A 15,571-nucleotide genomic window follows, 5' to 3' on the forward strand; every position below is an offset into this window, starting at 1 on the left:
TGTGTATAGCAGGCAGCTTTCCCTCCTTATCAAATGTATATATTACATATATGTATTTCCAAATGTGCTTTTAAAATTAAATGCTGAAAAAAATTAGAGGTACTTTCATTATGGTTGAAGATTGTTAAGACTTTTATATCTTGTTTAAAAACTTGTTGATCGCTTTTTAAGTCAAGGTTATGTAGAAAAAATAGTCACAGTTTTATGTGATGGCTGTCTCAATATTTCCTTCATTGTTTGACCACTGGTGTGACTCCATTCTTACAATTTTCTCTCTTGGGTCCTTCCTTCCTTGGTTGTCTTATCTCAAGTCACTACTTACTTTCCTGAGTGACTTGTAGTCTCCTGTGAGGACTCTTTCATCACAGATAGAGTGATAAAGGTTTATGCAGGTTTTGTATATGCTTTTGTGTGGACCTGTGCCTTTTATGTGTGATATTCTTATCCATGAATGGCACTGCTGTTTGCACCTGTTTAAAAAATGTACCAGGTTAAAATTTATTTTAAAATATATAATCCATTGTTACCAGCAACAAGCGTGTCTGATTATTAATTGGAAGTGTACAGCATGTGCATCTTAACGCCTGTAGGTATAAACTTAAGCTAATAGGATGCAGGTTTAGCAGTATTGAATTTTCTTGTCTTATGGTGGTAAAAAATGCACGTATGTGAAATCCACTGAAATCTGCCTTCTTGACAGTTTTTTGTAGTGTACAGCAGAGAGTGGTTTTTGAACTATGAAAACTCACTTTGAAAAAAAAAAAACAGAAAATGAGTGGTTTTGTGTATGTGAATTACAAACGTGAAAACATGCATATTGTCTTGCCATTGTCTTGTCACAGTGGTGTGCTGGTCATTTTTTTGGTGACTTATGAAAACAGGAGAAATACAAAGGAGTCTTTTTTTCTTCTTTTTTAATATATCCGTCAGCCACTCTGTGTCCTTTGGAGAATGCCTTGATTTGCTGACTGTTGATGTATGAACTGTAATGTAAAGCACATACAGATATCCATTCTTTAGAGTTAATAACAAACATGTTTCCTCTTTTTCAGGTTACACATCCAGGGGCTCCCCTCTCAGTCCCCAGTCATCCATAGACAGTGAGCTGAGTACTTCCGAGCTGGAAGATGATTCTATCTCCATGGGATACAAGTTACAGGACCTCACAGATGTTCAGATCATGGCTCGTCTGCAAGAAGAAAGTATGTCCTTCTTTTTAAACTAGAAAATGTCTTACACTAGAGGCTTCTACTTGAAATCTAAGATTTCAGGCATTTCTCCCCCAGGTAATGGGCAAACAGTTGTGTTCTTTCTCTTATACCACCCTACTCTGGAGGAGGAGCAATTAATTAAGTGCTTCTCAGCCTCATGACCATTGTAAAGTATTGAGATATACTGCAGCCAAAATACGTGGATGTAAAAACATTGCCAGTGTAGCCACTGTGGAAACTAGTTTGCCAGTTTCTTAGAGTAACTGCCATTTCTATAAGGCCCAGCACATCGTATTCTTGGGCATTTATCCTAGAATGATGGAAACTTGTGTTCAAAAACACAAAACATGTACATGAATGCTCCTAGCAGCTTTATTTATAATAATAGCTAAAAACCAGAATGATCTCTGATGTCCTTCAATAATAAGTGGTCCGTCGAGCTGGGATACCTCCATACTGTGGAGTCCTGCTCAGCAAGAAAAAAGAAGAAATTTTGTTAGATGTACCATTTTGGGTGTATCTCCAGGGAATTATGCTGAGTGAAAAAGATGCCCCAGGTTGCATACTGTATAATTCCCCTTAGATAACATTTTGGAATGACAATTTAGAAATGGATGGCATAGTAGTGGCTGTTGGGCTCAGGGACATGGGACATGATGTGGGCTCTCAGGAGGGAGGTGGGCGTGGTTATAAGAGGGCAGCATGAGGGATTTGGGGAGCCTGTCGCAGTTTTGACTGTGGTGGTAGTTATACCAGTCTACAGGTGATAAAATTGTATAGAATTTAATACGAACACATGTACATACATATAAATAATACTGGGAAAATCTAAATCAGAGGGGTTTGTATACTGCCAGTATTTTAGTTCTGTGATTTTGCACAATGATACCATCAAAGGAAAGTGGGCAAAATGCACAAAAAAATCTCTATTATTCCCAAGAACTACATGTGAGTGTGCAGTTATCTTAATAAAAATTCAGCTAAAAATGCCTTCTCAGATGCAAACTTTTTAATATATGTAGAGTGGATAAACAACAAGAACCTGCTGGATAGCAGAGGGAACTATCTCAGTACCCTGAGATGAACCATAATGAAAAAGAATGTATATATGCATGTATAACTGAATCACTTTGCCATGCAGTAGAAATTAACAAAACATTGTAAGTTAACTATATTTCAATAAAAAACATACATTTCTAAAGATAGATAATTATGGAAGAGGAGATAATTAGAAATGGGACAGTTTAGGGGATAAATTGGAAACGGTTGTGCAATAAAGTTACAGTAAGTAATCTGAGAGTGAACGACTTCCATGGTATTAATGGTATCAAAAGGCAGAAGAAGATGTAGATCACAGAACTGGGCTCAGCTTATTTTGGAGTTAGCTTCTCAGGCCAACATAAATAGAAATAGCCAAGAATCATTTGAGCAAAAACAGTTTCCTGCTTTTAGAATTGAGCAAGGCTACTATGAGAAACACTGTATTGCTTGTACAGGATTTAATAAGATAAAATTTTGAGAGGAAAAGTGATCATTTTATATTTTGTAACAGTAAACTGACAGTAACTCTTTCAAAAAAATAGGTAGCTGAGAGATGAGATGTCAGCCTCAGAAGTTAAGTAGTCAGGCACAGACCACTTTAAAAAAAGTTGTGAGTTGGCAGTGAGATAAATAAGCAGAGACTTGCAGGTTGACTATTTTTAGATGATTGTCATTGAGGATGACCCCAAATGATTGAAGTTTTGAAGTGTCAGCATGCTTTGAAAAAGGTAATATTAGTAACAAAAAGAACAAGATAAGTGACCTTGTTAAGAAAATATTGTGCCTTAGGTTTTGAACTTTCCTTTGACTTTGAAAGCTGGGGTGGGGAGCAGAAGGAGCTCCTACCTGGGCAGAGAGTTGATTCTTTGAATTGTCTTAACTCAGAGTTAACTGCTCCTAATGATGATGAATAGGTTTTCCTAAGCACCCTTCCTAAGCATCTCTCCAGATTTCAGCAGGAATTGCTTAGGGATATTGACAGACACTGATTGATGAACAAGAGCCATGTATTTAACCATCCCTGGAATTAGGTCAGGTTTTTTTCCCCCTAAAACAGGATAGTCTAGTATTAGCTGTCTGTTTGGTAGGTAAATGTGTCTATTTTCTTGGGTTTTAGTAAACTAAGAGCAAGACAGAAGGTCTCCATTTGAATCGTGTGCTTGGCATGAATTTTCCTGCAGTATTTGATGAACTAGAACTCAATAATTAAGCCAAACTGCAGTGCCTCCTAAGGTAATAGCATTTCCTGTTGTTCTTATAGGTCTCAGGCAAGATTATGCTTCTACTTCAGCATCCGTGTCGAGACACAGTTCCAGTGTGTCACTGAATTCAGGAAAAAAAGGGACATGTAGTGATCAAGAATATGATCGATTCAGCCTGGAGGATGAGGAGGAGTTTGATCATCTGCCACCACCTCAGCCCCGTCTTCCAAGATGTTCCCCGTTCCAAAGAGGAATACCCCATTCACAGACTTTCTCCAGCATTCGGGAGTGTAGGAGGAGCCCCAGTTCCCAGTATTTTCCTTCGAATAATTACCAGCAGCAACAGTATTATTCACCCCAAGTCCAGACTCCAGATCAGCAGCCAAATAGGACCAACGGAGGAGGTAGGTTGTATGCTGCTTTGGTATCTGATATGCTTAGATCTTTCCTATGTGGCCAAGAAATGGGTTTTAAGGTCAGTATAAATAATGGGTAAATGTTTCCGAGGTGACCTTAAGTACAGCCTCAAGACCTTACCAGTTCAGTTGGTGTACACTTAAGTCTCTGATTGATCAGCTTCTGATTCCGTGTCCCAGACTTAGAGATTCACAGCTTCAAGAAAACCTCTGTGATGTAACAGATGGAGTCAGAAATGGGAAGCATCTTTATGTTGCGCCTGGTCCAAGTATAGTGTGGCAGGGTTGCGGGAGTTGAGGGGCTCATGGAAGAGCTTCATAGAGTTGGAGACACAGAGCTGCACCCTCCCTTGTCTGTCTCGAAACCCCGCGTCTCTCCCCGCCTGCCTCTGGCTCAGAGTGCTGGATGGTGAGCCTGGATGACCGTGCTTGGCGAGGATGCTGCTCATGCACGTGGAGACCTAGGGGATGCTGGGGTGTGCTTTCCCCTGACTTCCTGACATCTAGAATTAAGTCTGCACAGCTGTGCGGATATGGAGACTGAGGTTGTGCGTGGTGACAGCAAGGTATGTGTCCTGATGTCAGCACAGAGGGTTGGAATATATGTTATTCTCTTTTGTATTTTTTTTTCCTACCTCCCTCTTCATCGTTTATCTTCCTTCCCCACTCCCAGGAGTTAGATCATGACTTCCAAGAACTATATGGAGAATAATCATGTGATATTTTAGCCTGGTATGTTTTTACGATAATGATCCTATAGCATATGGAGAAACAAGCCGTATTTATAAATGAATATTTTTGAATTATTATATAGCACCATTTCTCACACCTGGGCCCAGAAATGATCACTTAAGCAAGTTGTTTAAAAATACTGCAAGGGCAGATACAAATTGTACTAGTCGTCACCTGCCAGCGTGTGCTGAGTTTTTACTTTATCTTCCTCTGTCCTTTAATTATTCATGCGAATTGAGAGATCATTTGAACATATTTAAGGTCTAATAGTTAGAACTTATCTCTGTTTAATACTTTCAGATTTCAAATCTAAAAGAAAACTGTGGCAGGTAAAGCGACTGCCACTGATGACCAATTTATTTAAGCTTATATCAAAGACAGTAACTACTGGATCATTAAAACTGTGGGAGAGCGCACCCAGAGTTGTTCCCGTGAAGGGTTTTTTTTTTTTGGTCACATCCTGCCTATCCAGCAGATGCTCCCTGCATCTTGATTAGTATTATCAGTGGGATCATTGTTCCCCCTTAGAAAAGTGGTGTTAACTTACATTCAACACCATTATGAAACCGATTGGGTTTACCTAAACCTGTGTTATGGTGGTTCCTATTAGGAAAATGGAAACATATCTCAGCCTAGTGTCTGACTGTGGTAGTTTTATTTCTCTAAAAGGGCTGGTCTCTGCATGCAAAGGAAATGGAAGATAACAGCAGTTCTCTGGATTGAACTTCTGGCTGATCAACTTGATGGCTGAGCACACAAGCCCTGAAGGCTGGTAGATGCTGAGTTGCCAGCCTGGCCTACCACTTATACCTTTTCCCTGTCTTTCCATGTCTCTGAGTTTTCATTCATTTGGTTACAAAATGTAGACAAATAACTCAGGTATAGTTGGACATCAAGTCATCTGATATACGTTCTCCTTTATGTAACATGTAATCCTTTAACCTAAGTTTGTTATAAGGAATCAATGAAACTGTGACTGTTTCACCCGGAACAAAAATTTCTGAAAAAGTTAAAAGTGCTAAAAAAGTAAAGGTTGTTTCCTCATCTCCACTTTTTTTTTTAAACTTTTATTAATATGGCTCAGATATCTGAACCTTCATTTGTTACCACAGTATTATTTAAACAAAACTGTAGAATAAGAGTTGTAACTTGGAAACTAATCTATCAATTATTTTTCTAAATTATTAAAATAATATAGATGGAAGAAAACAATTGTTATAATACTGATCTAATTTAATTAAAAATAAAACAGAAGTGTGTGTTAATACTTCACTATTTCCATAGCTCCTACACTGCCTGGGTTCAAAAGGGATGGCTCTTCAAAGTCCTTGGAATATTTCTGGGGTTCATGGGATTAAAAGGAGCACTCAGTAGTCCCTGCTTATCTGTGACTTCGGTCACCCATGGTCATCTGCAGTCTGAAAATGTTAAATGGAGAATTCCAGAAATACACAGTTGTAAGTTTTAAAGTGTGCATTGTCCTGAGTACTGTGAGGAAATCTTGTGCCTTCCTTCTGTGTCCCAGGTGGGACATGAGTCCTCCCTTTGTCAGGTGTATCCAGGCTCTGTATACTACCTGCCTGTCAGTGCCTGTGTAGGAAAAGCATCCTGAGGTTCAGTGTGTGTGTTAGCCACTCAGTTGTGTCTGACTCTTTGCGACTCCATGACTGTGCCGGCCAGACTCCTTTGTCCATGGGATTCTCTAGGCAAGAATGCTAGAGTGGGTTGCCATTCCCTTCTCCAGGGGATCTTCCCAACCCAGGGATTGAATCTGGGTCTCCTGCACTGCAGGCATATACTTTACCATCTGAGCCACCAGGGAAGCTTTATAAAGTTCAGTACTAGGTATTAATACTATTGATGGATTCAGGCATTCCCGAGGGTCTTGAAACGTATCACCTGCTGATAAGAAAGGGAGGGACTGTACTGTATTTGGAGTAGTTTGCTAGGTATGAGAAATAATTAAATCTTACAGAACATTTGCTAACTGTAATTTTTAGGATTTTGTGGGGGGAGGAGGGCGATCAGCAACATGGTGGTGTTAGTCTGAGGACCTGTATTGACGGGAAGGCTAGCTTTAGATGTTTGGTGGGTAACTGGCTGCTGCCTTTATTCCTTAATGGATCCCTAAAGATGGATAATAGAATAAAGGATTGAGAAACAATGGTCTAGACTATAATCCCATTGAGAGTTGGAAACTCACCTGTCTAACACACTGTATACCACGAGTCAGTGAAAGTTGCTCAGTCATGTCTGACTCTTTGTGACCCCATGCACTATACAGTCCATGAAATTTTCCAGGTCAGAATGGGGAGTGGATAGCGTTTCCTTCTCCAGGGGCTCTTCACAACGCAGGGATCGAACCAGGTCTTCCACATTGCAGGCATGTTCTTTACCAGCTGAGCCAAAAGGGAAGCCCACTGTATAGCATAAATATGCATTCATTCATTCATTCTACGAAGTGAGGAATGGTGTCCAAGAGGAAGGACCAGTATGCTCACGGATGCAGGAACACGTGAAGTATTTGGAAACTCTGTGGTTCACTCTGGTTGGCGAGCAGGCTGTGAGGCAGGGGCAGCAGGAGGTGAGGGTGGAGAGGTCTGCAGGGACCACACCTTGGAAGGGTCTTTGCTCAGCCCAGGAGCTTGGGCTTTCAGAGGAAGGGGAAGGGGAGTGGTTGGACGGTTTTAGGAAGTGGCTGGAAGTCACCAGGTGGGGAGGAACAGACAGGGTGCACAGAAACCCGTTAAGAGGATTTTGTGAAAATGTGGATGACAGATAACGAGGTCTGTGCTAAGGTGGTAGAGGGAGATGTGTTAAATATTTACGAGGCAGAATTGACAGGACTTGGAGTTGAGGAGGAGGAAGGGAGGTGAAACTTGGAAGATAACACCCCTTTTTAGATTAGGTGACTTCAGGGATCTAAGAGATGAAGATGGAGCTGTGTCTGTGTGAAAGAGAGAAAAAGGAATCAGGTTTGTCCTTGAATGGGTTTTTGCTTAGTATTCAAATATATCTGTTTTCTGAGCTTGAACGACCCGATATATATACGTTAGCTTGTGGGCATGGTATTAATAAAGAGGAAACTGTCTACATTGTAGAGCTACAGTCTTGTGTGTGCGTACAGGCTAAGATGTTCCGTGGCTGAATTAAAATTCACTGAGGTCTGTGCGTGGCTTACCCTCTGCTGCCTCTTGGTGGTAGAAGGTGTATTCAGCAGGAAAAAGAAAGGGAAGTGTTTGAAGTCTCCAAAGATTTGGTGGCATACTTGTGACCCTTAAAACTTCCCAGAAGTTAATGTGATCATGTTGATGTGATAAGTGGCTATCTCAAAACATCTCGTTAGAATTTTAAGAATTTCTTCCTTTTTGATGTTCTAGCAAAAGTTTCAGTAATAGTTGGTTTGACACCTCTAGGTGTTTTTTTTTTTTTTTTAAAAACTAACATAACAGTTTGTAGGGTTTTTTTATGTTAATGGCTGTAAGATTATTGTCTAACCTCATTTCGATATAATTTTATCTAAGAACAGACAGCTAATTGACTAGCTAATCCCTCCCTTTTTTAAAGAACAAATGCTTTCCATTAGCTGTTTGTTTGGTGGAGCCTTTCTAAGACATTAAGTGTCTCCCTATACGAGGGATAATCAGTTAGCTTCTTAGAGTTCATAACACGTGTGATAATTTGTTTGTCATTGAACAAAATATGATTTCTCTTTGTATTTACTTTTGAAATCTAGTGTCTTAATCAGCATAAAAGTAGTGATTTTTTTTTTAACACAGTAAAATACTTTTCTAGACAAGCTCCGAAGAAGTATGCCTAACCTAGCTCGGATGCCAAGTACAACCACTGTTAGTAGCAATGGGAGTTCTCCAGTCACCGTGCGGAATAGTCAGAGTTTTGACTCAAGCTTGCATGGAGCTGCAAATGGACTTTCAAGAATACAGTCTTGTAGTAAGTATGACAGATTTTTTGGTAATTTTTCAGTTAGTTATAACACCATTAGGAAAATATCTTACTATTTCATTTTTCTTTCTTTCTCTGAACACTACAGGAAACCTTTATCCTTGTGACTTTTATTTTGGATTTCACCATTAAGAAGTATTTTCACTGGTGCCTGTTAATAATTAGCAAATTACATGTTACCAATTAATAATTAGCAAATTATGTTAGCCTTTATACCAAAGGATAGAAGTAGAAGCCCTGAATGGTGATTGATCTCTCTACTCATCATACAAAAATGTTTTCTGCACAGTCCTGCCTCTTTCTAGCTGTGCACTTGATATGTTTACTCAGAGGAAAGCGCAGCTCTTCTGTCCAGCTCTTACCGTGGTCTTGTTTTGCATCAGTCCATAGCTTTCCCAGGGCAAATGCAGTTCTGTTCTCGTGTGACTGGAGAGTAGGATTCACCTGCTCCATTGCAGTTTGCCCACAGCCTTTGATTCTCTGTGTGTTTTACCCAGTGGTGAGGAGCGTGGTGAGAGCGCAGTCTAGTGTTTTGTGTTCTCACTTTGTGTGGTGATGTCTTGGCTCCAGGTTCCCCACCCCCACCCCATGCTGCCCGTATGGGTTGCTGCTGCTGCTGCTACTGCTGAGTCGCTTCAGTCGTGTCTGACTCTGTGCAACCCCATAGACGGCAGCCCACCAGGCTCCCCCATCCCTGGGATTCTCCAGGCAAGAACACTGGAGTGGGTTGCCATTTCCTTCTCCAATGCATGAAAGTGAAAAGTGAAAGTGAAGTCGCTCAGTTGTGTCCGACTCTTAGCGACCCCATGGACTGCAGCCTACCAGGCTCCTCTGTCCATGGGATTTTCCAGGCAAGAGCACTGGAGTGGAGTGCCATTGCCTTCTCCGACTTGTATGGGTAGTCAGGGTTAAGTCCAAGACTGATCCCTGGGAGGCAGATTCAAGGCCACAGGCCCAGTACTGATGTGCCCAGACCTGGAAGGCCAAGTGTGTGGCCAAGCACTGTCAACCAGATGTCTTCAGCTTCCACCCAGCAGACTCCTTGGTGCCCCTGATACACTACCCCAGGTGCCTCCAGAACATGTTGAGAACGGGTCAGGTTTCCGGTCGCTGCTTGCGTCATTCAGTGTGTCACACTTGACTGTCATTATGTTTATCTTACATACTAGCTTACTGGCTTTTCCTGGGCGTGGACCATAGTTCATCTGATTTTCTGTCCCCAGCACCTGACTTGCTACTGGGCACATCGAGCTCTCAGGAGATGTTTGAACAAATGTGTAAATGAACGCAGTAGGGCTGGATCTTAGGGCTTCATCTGTTAATATTTGAATTAAAGGCCTGTGTAAAGACACAGAAGATAGCCTAGGAACTAATGGTGAGAAACTGAGGACTGCTTTCTAATTTTATGTCAGGAGGTTAGGACAGGTGGCCAGATACATCATGATGAAATTTAACTGAGTTAGAAGTTCTGTGCTTGAGTATAAAAGTCAACAGTATAAACATAGAAGGGGGAAACACAGTAGTGACAGTAGCAAATAGGGTAATGCTTAGGAGTTTCTGTGAACTCTAATTCAGTGTGGATCAGTAGCACAGTTTGAGTGCCAGAAAAATCAGAGTAACCCAAAATAGAACATACCCTACAAACAATGGAAAGTCTTGATGGAAGTCCTGAAAAAATGATGAGAGAGCATGTCGAAAGGATATAGGAAACAACTTAATGAAACTACCAGAGACCAAACCTGCCACAGATTGAGCCACAGAATAAATGATTATATTAAAATATTATAACCCATAGATTAAATAATCATAGGTTCATACTTAATTGAATAAATGGAGAGGGGCAATTCTTCTTTATAGAAGAATTGCAATTAATAAACATAAAGAAATGAAGAAAATAGAAAAAATCATTGTGTGTAACTCAAGCGTAATAATGAGAGAAAACAAAAGAACTTGAGTGTTAATGTGTAAGAGGAGGTCAGTCGTGAACTTGTTTCAGATCTCAGGACTCTGTTCTCATTGACTTTCATCCCTGAGTGAATATCCTTTATACATCGTGCGTGTATATAAACATCACGTGTGTGTTTCATGAAGAGCAAGTTCTGGACTGGTGTGCCTTCTGGAGTGAACAAAGTGAACAGAGAAGGTTGGAGAGGCGACTCCAGAAGGAGGGCACTAGGTCTGCAGTCAGCAGCTGGAGTCTGGGTCTTTGCTTGGTCATAAATTCATGGGAAACTATGTATCCTTTCTGATCCTTGTTTTCTCATTTGTAAAATTAGGATTGTGTCTATTAATCTTGACTAGTTTCTCTATTATTTCTTTTTAAACTTAATGTAGTTATCTGTCCTGTGTGTAGGAGGGTTAAAGGGACTAGTAGGACTGCCTTCCTGAAGTAACTCTCCTGGAGTTTCATTTCAAATGATAGACTTTTTGAAATTTCATTTAATCTGTAGATAAATTTTAGAATTGGTATCTTAACAATATTAGTTTTCTAATTCATTAACATGGAATATCCCCTCATTTACTTAGATCTTCTTATCTGTCAAAGTTATGTAGCTTCCTATATAGAGGTTTAATACAGGTGTAGTTCAGTTTATTCTTAAGTATTTTATCTTAAAAATGCTTTTATATGTAATATTTTTTTTTCAAATTTTAGTTCACTGATAATTTAGAAATACAGCTGATTTTTTTCTGTTTTGATGTTCTGTTCAGCAGCTTTGCTAACTTCATTTATCCTAATAGTTATAAATTTGGAATATACTTGTAATATAATACATCTGAACACCAACACATATTCAAGAATGTTCATAAAACCCCAGACTTAGAAGTAACCAAGCTTTGCATCATCAGGAGAACAGATTATAAAATACATTCTGTGGAATACCTCACCTCAATGCAAATATATGGATAAATTTCAAAAACATAATGTTGAGTCAAAGAAGCCAGTCACGGAAGAGAACATACTCTGTAATTCCATTTACATGAAGATCAAAATAGGAATAACAAATCTGTGGTGATAAAAGTGAAAGTACCAGTCACTTGGGGGGCATGTTGACTGGCAGAGGATATGTGAGAAGCTGCTGAAGCGCTGGCAGTGTTTGCTGTCTTGATGTGGGTATGGTTACATGAGTGTGTTCATGTCACACTTTCATTTCTCTCTAGGCTTAGCGTTTGGGTGCCTTTAGCCTGGTGTGCTACAGTCCATGGGGTTGCAAAGAGTTGGATTAGCACAATTTAGCTGCTGAATGATAACACTTTATATATATTGTGTTTCAGAAGAAGCTGGGCCCAGTATGTAGACACCTTTGTATGTGCATTTAAAACCCTTTCAGACAGCATCAGTGTCTTTGCACATGGCACCTGTGCAGGCAGTGGTGAACGTGCAATGTTCGTTTTCCTCCCAGTTCCGTCCCCAGGGCAGCTCCAGCACAGGATGCACAGCGTGGGGCATTTCCCGGTGTCAGTGCGGCAGCCTCTTAAAGCCACGGCCTACGTGAGCCCAACCGTCCAGGGCAGCAGTAACGCGCCCTTATCCAACAGCTTACAGTTATACTCCAACACTGGGATCCCCGCCCCCACCAAAGCTGCAGCTTCTGGCATCGTGGGCCGCAGTGCACTTCCAAGACCTTCACTGGCAATAAATGGGAGTAACCTGCCTCGAAGCAAAATTGCACAGCCTGTCAGAAGGTGAGAGCCTTGGTCCGTTTTCCTTGTAGCCCTGTTTGTGGTCTGCAGGCACCACCCTGACGTTTCCTCTGTCTAACCCTGGTCGGTTACTCTTCCCCTTGTGCCCTGACTCATGACCTCCTGCCTCTGGATTTAATACTTTTCAATCTTTTTTTTTAATCAGAATGGTCACAAATGATATTAGGCATGTACACAACACACCCTCCTCCCACAGTCTTGATTTAAAAAGCATCGTAGTGATGTTTATTTGGGGCTTTATTAGCTTATGTTGGGAACTTTGGTATGTTCCAGGTAGAATTTTTTAAATTCCACAGTGCTTGCCAGTCACATGTTCAATGAGCTCACAGTCATGTTGTGCCCTTTCTGAAGTGGATCTGCTGGAGTGTTTTATGGTTAAAAAACAATTCCATAAAAGTGAGTTGACAGATTAGATGATGCAACAATGGAGGCAGTAAATACTTACAAATCTTACAAGAAATTAGTATTTGAAGGAAGAGAGGGAGGGGGAACCATGGTGACAGTTCACAGAAGATGTGGGAACAAGAAATTTTTCTTTCTTTATGCATTAGGTATGTATATTTTTTATTTTCTGATGCATAATAGGTGCTCAGATCAAAAGCAAATTTAGAAACTATTGCAAAACAAAATAAATAATCTTACTATCCAGATGGAAATCACTTTCATGTGTGTTAGTTCAATGCAGGGCTGTGTTTCATTCATGACTGAATAGAATCACATTGTTTGATGCTTATGTTAACTGTGGACAGTACATTTGTCCTTGGATGTCTGTCTTCGAACTAATCTCCTGGATAGGCTGTCGTTGCCAGATAGAGGGTCTGGTTCCCCAAACTTAGGCAAACATTGGTTTTAACACATTTAAAAATTTGCTGCCAACGTAATAGGCAAGTCTCTTGATTATTTGTAAGATTGAATACAAATAGAATTACATGAAGAAATTTTCAGTGAAGCAACCGCTGATTTATTTACAGGCCATTTTTCTGTCATGTTTATCTTTCTCTGATTTTAAAATGCTCTTACTACACGTTAAGGATGTTGGTCATTTTCCACTTACGTTGCACATCTGCCTGTGCACATACGACACTCGTGGCACGTGCTGAGAACTGGGTTTTCCTGCAGTGCGCCTGTTGACGGCCGGAGCCCCAAGGCACACATGGGAAAGTGCCAGCACGCTGTCGCTGCTGGGGTGGGAGCGGGGAGACCAGAGAGAGTGACGGGACTTTGCGGGGTTACTTACAAGCCATTTCCTTTTTAATCCCTTCACAGTTTCCTTCAGCCTCCAAAGCCTCTGTCTTCACTCAGCACGCTGAGGGATGGAAACTGGAGAGACGGTTGCTACTGATGCCGTTTTCTGTACCCTTAAGGAGTGGGAAAGAACTGGAAATGAGGGTCCTGTTACCCAGCTGGCTGGGTAACAGCGGGTGTCAGGATATTCTTTCCCTTCTGCATTTTAACACATCTACTGCATTTTCAGTGGACCAATCACCAGAGACTAATTATTGCACTTAAATATTTGCCTGAGATACTGCAGTGGTCACAGATCACGGTTGCAGTATTGTGACACTTAGAGCTAGGAGGTTTTTGTAGAACTGATAATGTACCTGAATCCTTTTTGAGAGAATTGAAGTGTATCCATAATGCTTTCCTTGCCATCTGAGGGTTTTGTTTTTTTTTTTTTAACCTGTTCAATTTACTTACATGTTCTAAACATCTTCCCATTACATGTTCTGTATTTTAATACATTGCATATTTACAACTAGGTTATATAACGTATGCTTTGAAATTTACTTTTTTATAGTTTACAGGAATTTTATTTTTTGTGCCTATTTCTTTTTACACCTATGTGAACCACTATGGAACAACTTAAATTTTGTGCCATAAAAATATTTTTGTGGTAAGGTACTATTTTTTTAGCTCTAGGGATATATCAGCAAAAATCCATCACACAATTGATACAGAATTTTCTGTTGAATGAGCACAATGTACGCTGAAGCATTACAAGGAGACAGCCAGACAGCAGTGTGAAATGGGTCTTGTTGTTTTCATTGTTAATTTATCGTCATTCCTGGCTTTGACATTTATAATGGCATCACGAGCTCATTGCACTTAATACCGGCAATGTTTGCTACTGTACCACAATTGATTTTCAATACTTTTACAGAGGATGAAACTGTAACATTTTATTAACAATGCTTCTGGAAATGAATGCATTTTAAAGCAAATAAATCTTTTTGATAGACCTTTTACAAAATCCATTTGCACTAATGAATGCTTTCTTACGGAATATGGCTTAATATTTGTTACTGTGTACACCACTGTTTTGGAATGTTCAGAAATAAAGACTATTTCGGCAATATCAGGTCACGCATGGATGTGCAGCGTAAATGATACCAGCCCCACACCTATGTTTCACTGCAATCGTGAAAGTGTTGCGATGCTCTTATACAGGTCGGTCAGACCTAAAGTGTGTAGGCAGAGTATTCACATTTGTAAACAACTCTTTCTCTCAAATGCTTGGGATAAGAGATGTGAGATTTTAGTTTTGTAGTGGGGTTTGGGTCCCACGTAGGAAGGTCACTAGAACCCAAAGAACCAGAAACCCATTCCTGGATGAATACTGTCAGTGGAGATGCCAGTATTTTATGGGGGTTGAACTTGAAGTACTTTCTCAGTGTCAGTGAAACAGCAAGGTGTTATTAGTCTACACTTTATTTGATATATATTGGAAAACTTTTTGCCAGAAGGTGCTATGGGAAGGTTAGGTAAAGGTTTTAATGCTAAGTTTTAAAATAGAGTTTTTCTGAAGTTATTTGAGATTTTTATTTTTAGAAAGTGTGCCTTTCTACATAGTTCCATGGAGAAAAACAGTGAAGCTGACTTTTGAATCCAGGTGTATCTGATCTCAGAAGTCTGTTTTTACCATTACACTGCAGTCTTGCTGTGAACGTACGTAGTCAAGTCAGTACATTTAATAAAAAATGAGTTTATATTCTGCTGAGAAGATGAAAAAATTTAACTCATTTGCAAATCAACTATTTCATTTATATTCAAAAGAGTCTGTTCAGCCCTTGCAATAAAAACCAAAGATCCCTGTACCTTGGAATTTACATTCCAGTTAGGAGAGAGATACTAAACCACTTACAAGTAAGTAAATTGCAATACATTAGGTCTTCAGTGCTATGGCAAAAAAGGAAAAGGAAAGAGCTGAACGTGCGGAGAGTTGAGAGAATGGAGATGGGGAGAGATCACACTATTAAGTGGGGTCATCTGGGTAGATCTCACTAAGAAGTTGACACCTGAACAA

The 15,571-nt window shown here is 40.1% G+C and overlaps 1 protein-coding gene across 4 annotated transcripts in view; it reads left to right on the forward strand.

Annotated features, from left to right (window-relative positions):
• The window catches only part of SLAIN1 (SLAIN motif family member 1), a 51,010-nt gene extending 37,401 nt beyond the window's left edge, over positions 1-13,609 (forward strand). For 3 of the 4 annotated variants that reach the window (XM_068984619.1, XM_068984620.1, XM_068984621.1), the window contains 5 exons: positions 1,053-1,202; positions 3,514-3,858; positions 8,398-8,553; positions 11,967-12,249; positions 13,534-13,609. In XM_068984619.1, the coding sequence (XP_068840720.1) occupies positions 1,053-1,202; positions 3,514-3,858; positions 8,398-8,553; positions 11,967-12,249; positions 13,534-13,609 (1,010 nt within the window). Of the gene's footprint in view, positions 1-1,052; positions 1,203-3,513; positions 3,859-8,397; positions 8,554-11,966; positions 12,250-13,533 lie in introns of those variants that run through there. The other variant, XM_068984622.1, reaches the window with a different exon arrangement.
• The last annotated feature ends 1,962 nt before the right edge of the window (positions 13,610-15,571 follow it).

The sequence above is a fragment of the Capricornis sumatraensis genome, chromosome 12 (genome assembly GCF_032405125.1).
Source record: "Capricornis sumatraensis isolate serow.1 chromosome 12, serow.2, whole genome shotgun sequence".
Classification (NCBI taxonomy): domain Eukaryota; kingdom Metazoa; phylum Chordata; class Mammalia; order Artiodactyla; family Bovidae; genus Capricornis; species Capricornis sumatraensis.